The following is a 13,638-nucleotide window of genomic DNA, read 5'->3' on the forward strand; positions in this document are numbered from 1 at the left end:
TTGGATACTACAAATAAGCACTGTCATGCTCTGTTAATACATCCTATTATCTGTCTCTAAAAAATACAACTGCCAAATTAGTGACATCATGGAAGAGCCATAGAACACATTGTGAGTAATAAAAAACTCTTTTTGTAAAGGCAATGGCCTCTGTGTCTGTCATCTTACCATAACTGATAAAAACAAATCCTGGGTTCATATTAAAATAGTCTAAGCATATTATTAAAAATGTTCCTACCTGTATACTCCATTTCTTTGAATGCTTCAAATACTGTCACTAGTTTTTGCATCAATACTTCCTCTTGTATATATGTATTATATATTCATTCATTTATTCATCAAAATATCTACACAATGCTAGGCCATACAGGAGAGACAACAATGGAAGACAAAATCCTTCCCCTCATGGAATTTATACTCTAGGAATTACAGTGATGAGTGAGGTGAAAGGGTATATATTTTACTTCATTTGAATCCCTACTTTTCTTCTCAGTGTTTCACATATACAAATATTTCATAACATTTGCTGAATGAGAAAATGATTTGGCCAGGCGTGGTGTCTCATGTCTGTAATCCTAGTACTTTGGGAGGCTGAGACGGGAGGATCACTTGAGCCCAGGAGTTTAAGACCACCCTGGGCAATATATTGAGACCTCGTCTCTATGAAAAAAAATGTTTTCTATAAAAAATAAAAATAAAAGAAAATGCTTCCTTTCCTTTGTGCATCAGAAGCCATTTTCTGTATCCTTTATTATTGAATAGTTGTTTATAGTTAAGAGACTTTCAATGGGCTTACGTCACTTGATAAATATCATAAAGTAGACCGATGTTGTATGATACAGTAATTCAAGCAGTTGGACTTCACTGAATGAGCAACCTTACTCACTAATCACTGGTAATGCCTGGAGCTGACATTATTTCACACCTGTCATCCATATCATTAAAAAAACAGAAACAAAAATCAAGAACATCTGAAGGAGGAGAAAAACAAAAATTATATTTCTCTACCCTTGATTCAATAATTTTGCAAATATTTTCACATTAAAGCAGACTGGATATGTGTGAAACTGGGGATGGGGGAAGATAGAGGGAATGATTTCAAGGGCATTGATATAATCGATAGCACTGAAAGTTAAATAAGTCATGGAAATTGTTGGCTAAGGTCCTTAAGGGGCTCTAAGGAAGCCCTAAGGTCCTACAGTCCTATGGGGTAATCAGTTGCTCTCTCAGTAGGAACTTAAACTATGTCCCAGAAACTGGCTCTAGATCTCTAATCTACATCTCTTGCAAGTAAGTAATTACTAATATTTTATATTTTAAACATATGTAACATCTTATAAGGAAGGACAGGAGTCTGGGTTTTTTCTCAGTGTCTCACTTTCTTACCTATACAAGGGAATCAGATTACCTATCAAAGCAGATATTACTGTTGCAAATTCAACATTCATCTATTTATTTCCCTTTTCTGCCTTTTTAACACAGCCCTAATTTCATGCATTCTCCCCAGAGTGTCTGTGTCCTTTAGGAGAGGCTGGCCTTCTCCTTAGCCCTGGGATATAAATTTCAATTGTCCTAATCCCACCATGGAGGCCTTACCTCCCTTGTTAGTGATAGACATAAGCACTCAAAGCAATTTCAGTTAATAAGACATGACGGAGAAATCTGTCAGGGAAAAAGAGTCTCCTTAATCGTATAAAGGGGCAAAAGATAAAGGTGTTCCCCTTTTTGGTCTCTGAACATTATCTGTAGTCTGGAACTGAGGAAATCATTTTAGGACCATAAAGGAAGCCAGACTGGAGAACAACACACTTAAAGATGGCAGAGCCAAAAGAAGGAAGAAACCTGTGTCCTTGACAATATTGTCCAGATACAGAAGTAACCAACCCTGGGAATGATTTTATCTCCATGCATCTAGCTATTAGGATTTGTTTTTAAAAGGCTTAAACAATAAGGACATTTAGTAAGGTTCCTGTTACTGCAGCCAAAAGCATTTCAACTGATATGCCTTCTCTCTTTCAATAGTTTCACTCTTACATAGTAGGTTTCTCAATATAACAAGGTGTGTTAGGTTGGATGCAAAGATAACTGCCAAAATTTCCTCCTATGATCAAGCTGCTTAATGTCTATTTCCCTTTTCCACCATTCTAGTCCTTCTGTCATGGAAAACTGCAGAAAAATGTAATGCCAGTTCCAGACTCAGGCTTTAAGAGAATTAGCATCTTTCCTCCTCCTTAACTCTCTTGGAAGCCAGTCACCATGTAAGAAATCTTAGGCTAAACTCCTGAATGGAGAGAGGCCTTGTGGAGAAGAATCAAGTAACTTCAACCAAGAGGCAACACCAAGACTTCAGCAATTTGAGTGAAGCCATCTTGGACCTTCCACCCCAGTTAAGTGAAGATAGCTGACACATCATAAAGCAGACTAGCCATCTCCGCTAAGCCCTTCCTGAATTCCTGGCAACAGAACTGTGAGCAATAAAACATCTGCTGTTTTTAGTCACTAAGTCTTGAAGTGGTTCATTATGAAGCAATTGATAATTTATAAACAAATTAATATTATTTGGTTTTTTGCTTTGTAAAATTGCTGTAGTCATTTCACAATGATAAAATTATTTAGTGAGTCACTAATAGCTTTGAATGCTAACGAACATTTTTCTCAAATATGTGTTTTAAGTCTTGGCTCACAAAGGAGAATTTGTTTCTATGTATGTATGTATCGCTTTGTTATTATCCTGTGTACTTTTTTAATATAACATTTTAAAAATATGTAACATTTAAACATGTAAAATGTAACATTTTAAAAATAAATACAAATAAATGGGAAACGATTTGCAACAAATGAGTTGCTATCCTTAATAAGCAAAAAATTCTCACAAATAAAAAAGAAAAATTTTACTCCCTTAATTTTTTAAATGGGAAAAGCCATCTCTGAAGAACCATAAATGGTCAGTAAACATGAAGGGGGACCATCTTAAGCTCACAAAGTTGAAACATGAGGCATCATTTTTCACCGACTAAATAGCCAAAGAAAAATTTAAACAGTGAGACAATACCAGCAAGCTTCCACTGAAGAACGGGAAGACCCTAAGATAGGCTCCTGGAGTCTACGATACCAGTCTCCTTAACTATGGGGACGTGGACGTCCCTGGTCACAAGCTGCCTGACTTTGGGCGATGTCTACGGCTGTAAATTTGGGATTACATAGCCACAGCACAGAACTGTTGTAAGGCTCCAGTGATACTCATAGGCAAAAGCAATATAGGTGACTGTTAGTTTTTGTTCAGCCTATTCATCCTTACATTTACTTTTGTCGGAAAAGAACTGGAATCACAGGAAAATCTGAGTTTTTTTTTTTTTTTTTTGAGACAGAGTCTCGCTCTGTCGCCCAGGCTGGAGTGTAGTGGCACATCTCAGTTCACTGCAAGCTCCGCCTCCCGGGTTCACGCCATTCTCCTGCCTCAGCCTCCCGAGTAGCTGGAACTACAGGCGCCCGCCACCAGGCCCGGCTAACTTTTTGTATTTTTAGTAGAGACGGGGTTTCACCGTGTTAGCCAGGATGGTCTCTATCTCCTGACCTCGTGATCCGCCCGCCTCGGCCACCGCGCCCGGCCGAAAATCTGAATATTTTAATGGAAAACTGGGAGTGAGATTCGGGAATTACTTGACACCAACAATGATGGGTGGTGCCAGGGTGGGAACGGCCCAGGCGAGATGCGGGACCCTCCAGGTGCCGCCGCTCACAAGGACCCCCGACTCCTAGCGCACCCTCCCCTGGGCTTGGAGGTTCCCCCGGGCTAGCGGCTACCGGGAGAAGGCGGTGGAAACGGTAGAGCCCGCGGCTCTGATTGGCTACCTCAGAGCAAGGGGCGGGGCGGCGGAGGACCCGAAGGGCGCGAGAGCGGAACACTGCGTACGCGCACTTCCGGTCTTTGTGGCTTGCAGCTCGGGGTGGGTGGCTCATTTCCTGGCCGCTCCTGGGCTTCGCGGTGAGGGACGTGGGCCCCTAGGAAGAGGGAGGTGGGGTTGGGAGCGCGCGCCGGACAGTGGAGGAGCCCCTCTCCTCGGCCTGCCCATCCCCAGGTCGCGGCCCCTTGGCCCGCGCGGCGTCTCCAAGCGACTGGGGAACTCAGAGGAGGCCAGCACTCAAACTCCTGCTTTCCAAAGGAAAACGCAGTTCCGCTGACCCCGTGACTACGTAAATGCTGCGGTTTAACCAAGGATATAAAAATAGAAGGGCTAGTTAGTGCGGCCGGACTGGTTAAACCTTAAATTTGTAGGCTAAATATTCTAATTAATCTCTTAACGTTAACCGTAGTGTGAGGAATGAATTTTACTCATCTGTCCTGACAAACTAAGGGCATACATTCCTATCGATATCTCGCCATCCTAAAAGCAGGTCAAGTTTGGTCTGTGTCACAACATTTAATACCTATTTGTTACCATATTTTGCTTTTGAACATTTTTAGTCTTGGGATATTCTAAGCTTTTTCAGAACTGATACGGATCTTTTTGCTTCTTTTGTGTATGTGATACCTATCATGTTTTTGAACACATGGTAAGCATTTTACAGATACGTCTTGGTTCTTGGTCAATTCCTCTGTAGACTCGTTTATTCATAAGCAAAAATCTTAATGCTCAGTAAGTGCCTCAGTGTTTGTTGAAGTAATTCGGTAAACAGCAAATGTGATCAAATGACAAATATCCAATATTTACATCAACTCATGTTTAATGTGAACTTTTAAAAAAACGTTATTACTGCCTTAAATGAAAATCAACATTACTTGCTTTAGATAGAAAGTAAGTAAAAATAAATGTTTAAAATCAGTATTACTAAATTCTGCCTAAATATTTTTACCCTTGGAAGTCTGATTCTGAAGCCTGTATTTTATTTAAAAGAGAGTTCTACAAGTTTATTAATATATACATGTTAAAGATAGACTTTTCTCCTTGATACAATCAGAATTGAAAGAGAATTGGAAAGGAAATTTTCTCACTATGTGATTGATGTTAATGTTGCATTCACATTCTTAGGCTTCTAAAATAGTTTTTTCTAACATTAGTGGTAGGAATTCTTCATAATGGGAGACACTAATTGAGGTTAATGATTTTTAGTTTATCATCACATTATTGTTTTATTTAGTGATAGCCCCAAATCTACTCCCTTTCAATATATTACTAAAGTTACTCATCTTTATTATTACAAGTACTTAGAGATTTTATTGATTGCTGTAAGTTAACTGCTTTTATATCCTTCAGGAAAGAAGAGATTACTCACACTCCTTCTCAAGCACAGAACCAGTTGTACTGAGCTTTTTGCTAAGCTGTTTCAGCCAAGAATGGCTGTGGAATCTGGAGTGATTTCAACTCTGATACCTCAGGATCCTCCGGAACAAGAACTAATACTAGTGAAAGTAGAAGATAACTTGTCCTGGGATGAGAAATTTAAGCAGAATGGGAGTACTCAATCCTGCCAAGAATTGTTTCGTCAGCAATTCAGAAAGTTTTGCTACCAGGAGACACCTGGGCCCCGGGAGGCTCTGAGCCGACTCCAGGAACTTTGCTATCAGTGGCTAATGCCAGAGTTGCACACAAAGGAGCAGATCTTAGAACTGCTGGTACTGGAGCAGTTCCTGAGCATTCTGCCTGAGGAGCTGCAGATCTGGGTTCAGCAACATAATCCAGAAAGCGGCGAGGAAGCTGTGACCCTGTTGGAGGATTTAGAGAGGGAGTTTGATGACCCAGGGCAGCAGGTAGGAACAGAGAAAAGTGATGTGGGAAAAGGAATTTACAGCCTGGAGCATGTAATGGTATCATAACAGTAGGATAAAAATTTTTATGTCTCTACTGAACCCTAACCTGAAGGGACTAATAGAGCCATACTTGTCTATACCCTTGAATGGTCTTTTTCCCCTGTCCTTCATCCCTGGAGATGTCATCATTGACCTCTTTGAGATTTTTACTAAGCAAGTTTTCTTAGGGATTTTCTCACAAAGCTAACCATATTTTACTGATTTCAGGTCCCAGCTAGTCCACAGGGACCAGCAGTGCCATGGAAGGATTTAACATGTCTCAGAGCATCCCAAGAGTCAACAGACATCCACCTCCAGCCCTTAAAGACACAGCTGAAATCCTGGAAACCATGCCTTTCCCCTAAAAGTGGTGAGGAATGGGAAATCATCTGGAAACTCTTGACACTTAGGCCTCTGTTTTTGAGAATGCAGAATTAATTGCACTTGACAAACTTGCCACATGTGAGCATCACCTTTATTATTCTAAACCAGAGGTGCTCGCTTTAGCGGCTTTGTATTCACCCCTCATGAATTGCTGTCAGCCCTCCTGTGTGAGTTTCCCTGTTATTCATTCATTCATTTCATTATGTTGTAACTTTATAAAGCGTCAATACATGTCTGGTACTGTGGTAGGCCCCAGGAGAGGTTTCAGGTCTAGGTGGGTGATGGACAAATAAAAAGGCAGTTGCAATGTAGTAAATTATAGAATATAAGTAGGCAGTGGGTACTGTTGGAGCACATCTAAAGGCACCTAACCCAATCTTAGAGGATCAAGGAACACTTCCTGAAGGAAGAAAATCTAAGCTAAGACTTGAACTATGAGTAAGAGAAAGCCAGGTAAATAGGTGGGAGGAGGAGTAGCCCAAGTAAAGGCCATACCATCCCGAAGGTGTGAGAATATAACCCATTCTGAAAATTGCAGGTAGTTTAATTTGACTTGAATGGAGAATTGACAGGTGGTAAGAAAAGAACCAGAGAGGAAAATAGGATCCAAGTCATGAAGACCTGTATGTCATGCTAATTTGTTTGTATAGTTTCTTAAGTGCAGTGGGATGCAGTTGAAGGATTTTGGACAAGGAGTGACATAGTTTGATTTGTAGTTTAGAAGTTAGCTGCAAATGGAGAATCGTGAGGAAGGCAAGAGTATAGTCCTATTAAAGACTGCTGTAATCCAAGTGGCCACAGTGTATTCAATCAATATGTGTTATGGTAAGCAGTGGAGAACATAAAAGCTGACTCCTGTTCATCAGCATTTAAGTTGTTTTGCAACATCTGGTAATTATTAAAACTAGAGTGTGAGGGAGAGGAGTTGAGGATGATACTGAGGTTTCAGTCGTCAACAGTCTGGTTAATGGTAGTACTGTTCATGTGAATGAGAAAACATAAGGAAAAACAAATACATCTGATGATGTGTTTAGGTTGGTACATTTGGTGCTTGTGAAATATTCAAAAGTAAAATGCCCGATTAGCATAAGACTCTAGAGCTTAATAAAATATGGATATAATTGGGGATCTGGGCAGACATTAGTCAGACAATAGCTTACAATGTAAGATGTAATGGAAGCCAAGGGTAGAGAGTTTGTAGAGTAAGGATACATGAGAGCCCAAAACAGAATCTGGAGGAACGCTCGTGTTTGAGTGATTTACCCTAGAATCTAAGAAGGAACAGCCACAGAAATAAGGCTAATATCACTGGAAGAGAATGTCTCTAGAAGGAAGGTGTGATCCTCAGTGTCAATGCTACAGAGAGGCTAAGTAATAATCTAGAAAGTACTTAGTGGATTAAAGAGCTATGAAGTGATCTTGATGAGAGTAGTATCAGTGGAAGTAGGGGATGGGGCGGTGGGGGGCGGGGGAGGACAGTAAGGCAGAAACCAGATTGTGGAATGAGGATACTTTCACTTGAAAGGCTGCAGACAACTCTTTCAAGAAATCAGTATGAGAGAGTGAGGTTGCGAAACCACTTGAGAGAGAGTGAGGTTGCTTGAGGGAGATATGTAGGCAAGAAGGTTGATTTTAAAAGGTAAGAGACACTTAAGCTTATTTAAAAGCTGATGAACAGGAATCAGTTGAGAAAGAGATTGTAAATAGTAGAAAAAAATTGTAGGTAATTTATCAGTTGATGTCTCAAAAGAGGCAGGAAAGGATGGAATTCAAAGTGTAGATGTAGACTTTATTATTAGATAAGAGAGACCCTCTTTTGGCCAGTTGAAAAAAAAGATACTGGAGGACAGTGACATCTTTATAGGTAGAAGCTTCTGTTTTCTCTCATGTAGAAAGTTTTGACGGTGACAAGAGAAATGTAATATCTGTTTTTTTGCTACTTATTGTTTCAGATTGTGAGAACAGTGAAACAGCAACAAAAGAGGGCATCTCAGAAGAAAAATCACAGGGACTCCCTCAGGAACCTTCATTTCGAGGAATTAGTGAGCATGAAAGCAATTTAGTGTGGAAGCAAGGAAGTGCTACAGGGGAGAAACTAAGATCTCCTTCCCAGGGGGGCAGTTTTAGTCAAGTGATCTTCACAAACAAATCTCTAGGAAAGAGAGACCTTTATGATGAGGCTGAAAGATGCTTGATTCTAACTACAGACTCTATAATGTGTCAGAAAGTTCCTCCAGAAGAGAGACCTTATAGATGTGATGTATGTGGGCACAGCTTCAAGCAGCATTCCTCTCTAACACAACATCAGAGAATCCATACTGGAGAAAAGCCCTATAAATGTAACCAGTGTGGGAAGGCCTTTAGTTTGAGGTCCTATCTTATTATTCATCAGAGAATTCATAGTGGTGAGAAAGCATATGAATGTAGTGAATGTGGGAAAGCTTTCAATCAGAGCTCAGCCCTCATTAGACATCGGAAAATCCATACTGGTGAGAAAGCTTGTAAATGTAATGAGTGTGGCAAAGCATTCAGTCAAAGTTCATATCTCATTATACATCAAAGAATTCACACTGGTGAGAAACCTTATGAGTGTAATGAATGTGGGAAAACCTTTAGCCAGAGCTCAAAACTCATTAGACATCAGCGAATTCACACAGGAGAGAGACCCTATGAATGTAATGAATGTGGAAAAGCTTTCAGGCAGAGCTCAGAGCTGATTACTCATCAGAGAATACATAGTGGAGAGAAACCCTATGAATGTAGTGAATGTGGAAAAGCTTTCAGTTTGAGCTCAAACCTTATCAGACATCAGAGAATTCATAGTGGAGAGGAACCTTATCAGTGTAATGAATGTGGCAAAACTTTCAAAAGGAGCTCAGCCCTTGTTCAGCATCAGAGAATTCATTCTGGGGATGAAGCTTATATATGTAATGAATGTGGGAAGGCTTTCAGGCACAGATCGGTCCTTATGCGCCATCAAAGAGTCCACACTATAAAGTAATTTTTGAATACTGTGAATAGTGTAAATACTTCAGTCAGATTTTTATGTTTGTTAGTCAAAAGAGTTTACTTTGGAGCAAAACTCCATAAAGGTTATAAAATACTAGGTCTTGAGTCTAGCTTGCTTTGTGCAGCGTTTCCCAGTGCTAATGTAAAGTGTCCCTTGAAAGCTTTTCCTGTGACTAATCAGAACAGAATACAGAAGAATCATTACTTCCAGCTCTTCTCTTATTAGGAATACTCAGGAAATACGAAAAGTGGGAATGTAACATTGAAACCTCATTTTGTATGAAAGTGTCATGAATATAGCAACCCAGGCTCTGTCACTGCATCTGATTGTTAGTGTGCTAGGTTATGGGGCTGGTGTGGACTGTGTGAGGCACTTTGTCTCAGGAACTAAAAAAAAAAAAAAAAAACTGACCCAATAAAGAACAGTGACAGAGCAGCAGGAAAAGTGGGGAAATGGCTTCATCAATGATTTGTTGAGCCCAGGGCAGGCCAGGAATTAGATAGGCATGAGAAGAAAGAATATAATTTACCCAAAGTTTATTTTTTGAGTACCTACTTTGTCCCAGGAACTAGGAATACAGTGGAAAACGACTGTAGTCTCTACAGTCTAATGGGCAAGGCAGCCAGACAGGCAGTGAAAGTGGAATGCTCCTATGTGACCTTAAGGAGCACCTGACTCAGCCTTGGATAAGGAAATGGGGGAAATGGCCTGAAGGATGAGGAGGAGTTAGCCAAGGTGGTACTCCAGGGAAGTGGTACCCCAGTAAAGAACAGTAGCCAAAGGCCAGAAACAAAGTGTGGAGCATTCCTTGAGTTCCTGTTGTAGTGAGATCTTGTCTGTCAGAGAAGTCTGGGTCTGGCCAGACTCTTAAGCAGTGCCAATGGAGAAGTTCCTGTTAATAGACAAAACCTGGAGCCCTTGGGCCACAGGGTAGTCAAGAGCTTTGTCTTGGTTTATGTGACCCCAGGGAAAGGGCAAATATGTGGTTTCCTTGCCCAACCTGTAGGCTATCCTACAACTTCCATGAGGGTGGTGGTGGGAATGAGGGTGAGAAAGAGCCCAGCCTATACCTCAAGAGTCTGTTAGAGTGTTAAGACTCTATTCTCCTTTGAGTCTAAACACAATATCAGAGCTGCTGTCAGGTTTCTTAAAATTCCCAACGCTCTGGATCAGAAGCTGCCATATCATTTGTTTCTGGGGCTATACGCCCACAATTCCTAGTACATTCCCTTGGGCTTTGGTGCTCAAAAAATATTTGTCAGTTGCTGGGTCTGTGACATTCTTTGGGCACCTCGCACATGTTCAGTTTTGTCTTACGTCACCAGTATTTCACAATATCTTTTGCAATTTTTTTTTTTTTTTTTTTTTTTTTGAGATGGAGTTCGCTCTTGTTGTCCAGGCTGGAGTGCAATAGCACGATCTTGGCTCACCACAAACTCTGCCTCCTGGGTTCAAGCGATTCTCCTGCCTCAGCCTCCTGAGTAGCTGGGATTACAGGCATGCACCACCACAGCTGGCTAATTTTGTATTTTTAGGAAAGACAGGGTTTCTCCATGTTGGTCAGGCTGGTCTGAATTCCCGATCTCAGGTGATCCGCCCGCCTCGGCCTCCCAAAGTGCTGGGATTACAGGCGTGAGCCATGGCGCCCAACCATCTTTTGCAAATTTTATTAAAGACAATGCTAAAAGGAAGTGACAACTGAAACTAATGGTCACAGTCAGTCGAGACTTCCCTTTTCTGAGGGGCCTAGCAGGAAGAGAATATTTAGACTGATGCTTAGTGTAAGAAGGAATGTTGTACAGGTTAGCCAGCAACACAAAGACATATTCAAAAGACCTAATAGGTCAGAAGAATAACACACCACACCAAAAACAAATCTGTATGGAAATCTAGAATCATGTGCATAGAAAAAGAATTTTCATGAGGATAAAAAGAAGCAAAGAGAAGTAATGCTCTTATTGGGGCATGCATCAGTGGACATGTGCTAACCAGTAAGAACAGCAGGAGGCCTAAATGCCGATGTTTAGGGAGAGAATATGGAAAAAATTGATGGGATTATTTGGAAAAGATGTAAGATATTAAAATACATGGTAAGAGCTACTCAACTCTTGTTTTCCTCCTTTTCCATAGATAAAGACCTGAACAAACTGAAAAGGTAGGACGTAAAGTAGGAATTGTAAAACGGAAATACTCTTTATATAAGAAAGCTCTACTGTATGTCAGAAAGCAATGTAATAGATAGACCAAGCACAGTGGCTCACACCTATAATGCCAGCACTTTGGGAGGCCAAGGCTGGAGGATTGCTTGAGTCTAGAAGTTCAAGCCGAGCCTGGGCAGCATAGTGAGACCCCATCTCTACAAAAAATAAACAGAATTTGCCAGACGTGGTAGTGCATGCCTGTAGACCCAAGTATTTGGGAGGCTGAGGTGAGAGGTTCGCTTGAGCCCTGGAAGTCGAGGCTTCAGTGAGGCAAGATCACACCACTGCACTCCAGCCTGGGAGAGCAAGACCCTGTCTCCAAACCAAAAAAAAAGGAAAAAAGTAAATGTAACAGATACTTGCTAAGGGCTTTGTATATACTTATTATTGTTATTTCTCAGCACGTATGTAGCAGATGAGGAAATGAAGGCTAAAGGTCATATATCTACAAAGTGGGGAGGTCAGACTTTGAACCCACAACCTGACTGTGGAGCCACTTCAGTATACTCTCTCCCCATAAGAAAGTTCCAATAGAAAAAAAAAATGCTACTTAAGTAGGGAAATCACAAAATAAGTGCCAATGAACAATAAATGTTCAACCTCACTACAGTTAAAATGTATATTAAAGCAAGAGTTGAGATGACACTTTTCCTTATAAAACAGACAGGGATTCAGGGACATTGGGACTCTAATGCTGCTGGTAAGACATGAATAAATACATACCATCTCTGGCAATCAATACCAGAAGCCTTAAGCATTGCCTTTTGACTTTGAAGTTGTACCTGGAAATGTATGTTTCAGTAACCATCATGAATGTACACAAAATCCTGAAACTGTTAAAACTGATGTCACAGGCCAGGCACAGTGGCTCATGCCTGTAATCCCAGCACTTTGGGAGGCTGAGGCGGGTGGATCACCTGAGATCAGGAGTTCGAGACCAGCCTGACCAATATGGTGAAACCCCGTCTCTACTAAAAATACAAAACAATTAGCTGGTGTGGTGGCATGTGCCTGTAGTCCCAGCTACTTGGGAGGCTGAGACAGGAGAATTGCTTGAACCCAGGAGGTGGAGGTTGCAGTGAGCCGAGATTGTACCACTGTATTCCAGCCTGGGTGACAGAGTGAGACTGTGTCTCAAAAAAAAAAAAAAAAAAAAAAAAAAAAACTGATGTCAATTAATATTAAATGAGGTATTCATGATATATTGTTAAGTAAAAATATTACAAAACAATATGTACAGTATGATCCTATGTAAAATACATATTTATGTATTAAAAATACTGAAAACATAAACTCAAAGTGCTATACTGGTTATCTGTGGGTGCTGAGGTTGTAGGTGATGTAATTTTTTTCTTGTGCTTTTTTGTGTTTTCCAAATTTTTCTATAGTAAACCTCTAATACTCTTAAAATTAGGGGGCAAGAGTGAATGGAATCCCAGGATGCTTGAGAAAATATTTTAAAAGCATTTGCTTTTCATAGCATCTCTTGTCTCTTCCAAGTTTCAGGAAATTAGCTAACTTGTTAACTCTGATCCCTTCATCACTGGTAAAATGACAATGGTAAACATAACCATCTCACACCTAGTATATTAAAAAGTCTACAAAGTATAAATCTGGGTGCAAAAGGAATTCTTGCCTGAAAGATTTACAGTTGAGAAAAGCAATAGCTTTGAAGTGGAGATCTTTGATTATTAGAGTTTTTCCATGTATTCCGTAGCCATAAGCAAGTCATCTTCCAACTCTAGACCCTCACTTAAAGGAGCTGATGTAGATGATCTCTTATGGTCAAAGCTTCAACATTCCACTTTTTATGAAATGGAAGGGGCACCAATATAGGGTGGATGTCAAAGGAAATTTTTTTGTCTTCACCACTCTTGCTTGGAAGAAAAGTAATTCATGCCTTTCCCTTCTGCTCAGGGCTGTCCTGTTTCTCTTGGTATAGAAGCAGTCCAGGGAATAATAATGTCTACCTTAAATGAGTCTTAAACAGATTTTAAAAGATAATGTGCAATTTAGGCAGTGTACTTAACTTTGATTTCCTGCCTTTCCCCTTCCCTCATTTCCATAGCCTGCAACTAATACATACAGCTGAAAGGATTGGAAATTTAAAGCAAATCCGACCCTCATCTCTCCAAGCTCATTGAAGACCTGCTGAGGGAGGAGGTGGTCATGGCAGGTCCACAGGTCTAAGCTTGGTCCTTCTCAGCAATTAGTGTTGAAGATTCCAGTCTGGTGCATACAGCCACCTCCACTAA

The 13,638-nt window shown here is 40.5% G+C and overlaps 1 protein-coding gene across 3 annotated transcripts; it reads left to right on the plus strand.

Moving 5' to 3' along the window:
• Positions 1-3,443: 3,443 nt before the first annotated feature.
• ZNF397 (zinc finger protein 397) lies at positions 3,444-12,676 on the plus strand. Of its 3 annotated transcripts, none has more exons than XM_512090.8 (4): positions 3,444-3,985; positions 5,256-5,749; positions 6,017-6,158; positions 8,125-12,676. In XM_512090.8, exons 2-4 carry the CDS (start codon positions 5,336-5,338, stop codon positions 9,171-9,173), a joined length of 1,605 nt encoding a protein of 534 aa, XP_512090.3. In that variant the 5' UTR covers positions 3,444-3,985; positions 5,256-5,335; the 3' UTR covers positions 9,174-12,676. The 3 variants fall into 3 exon arrangements, with proteins under 3 accessions (XP_512090.3, XP_063651682.1, XP_009432159.1); XM_063795612.1 differs by having other exon boundaries at positions 3,444-3,947; positions 8,125-9,635; XM_009433884.5 differs by having other exon boundaries at positions 3,447-4,554; positions 8,125-9,635.
• The last annotated feature ends 962 nt before the right edge of the window (positions 12,677-13,638 follow it).

This window comes from Pan troglodytes, chromosome 17, assembly GCF_028858775.2.
Source record: "Pan troglodytes isolate AG18354 chromosome 17, NHGRI_mPanTro3-v2.0_pri, whole genome shotgun sequence".
Taxonomy (NCBI): domain Eukaryota; kingdom Metazoa; phylum Chordata; class Mammalia; order Primates; family Hominidae; genus Pan; species Pan troglodytes.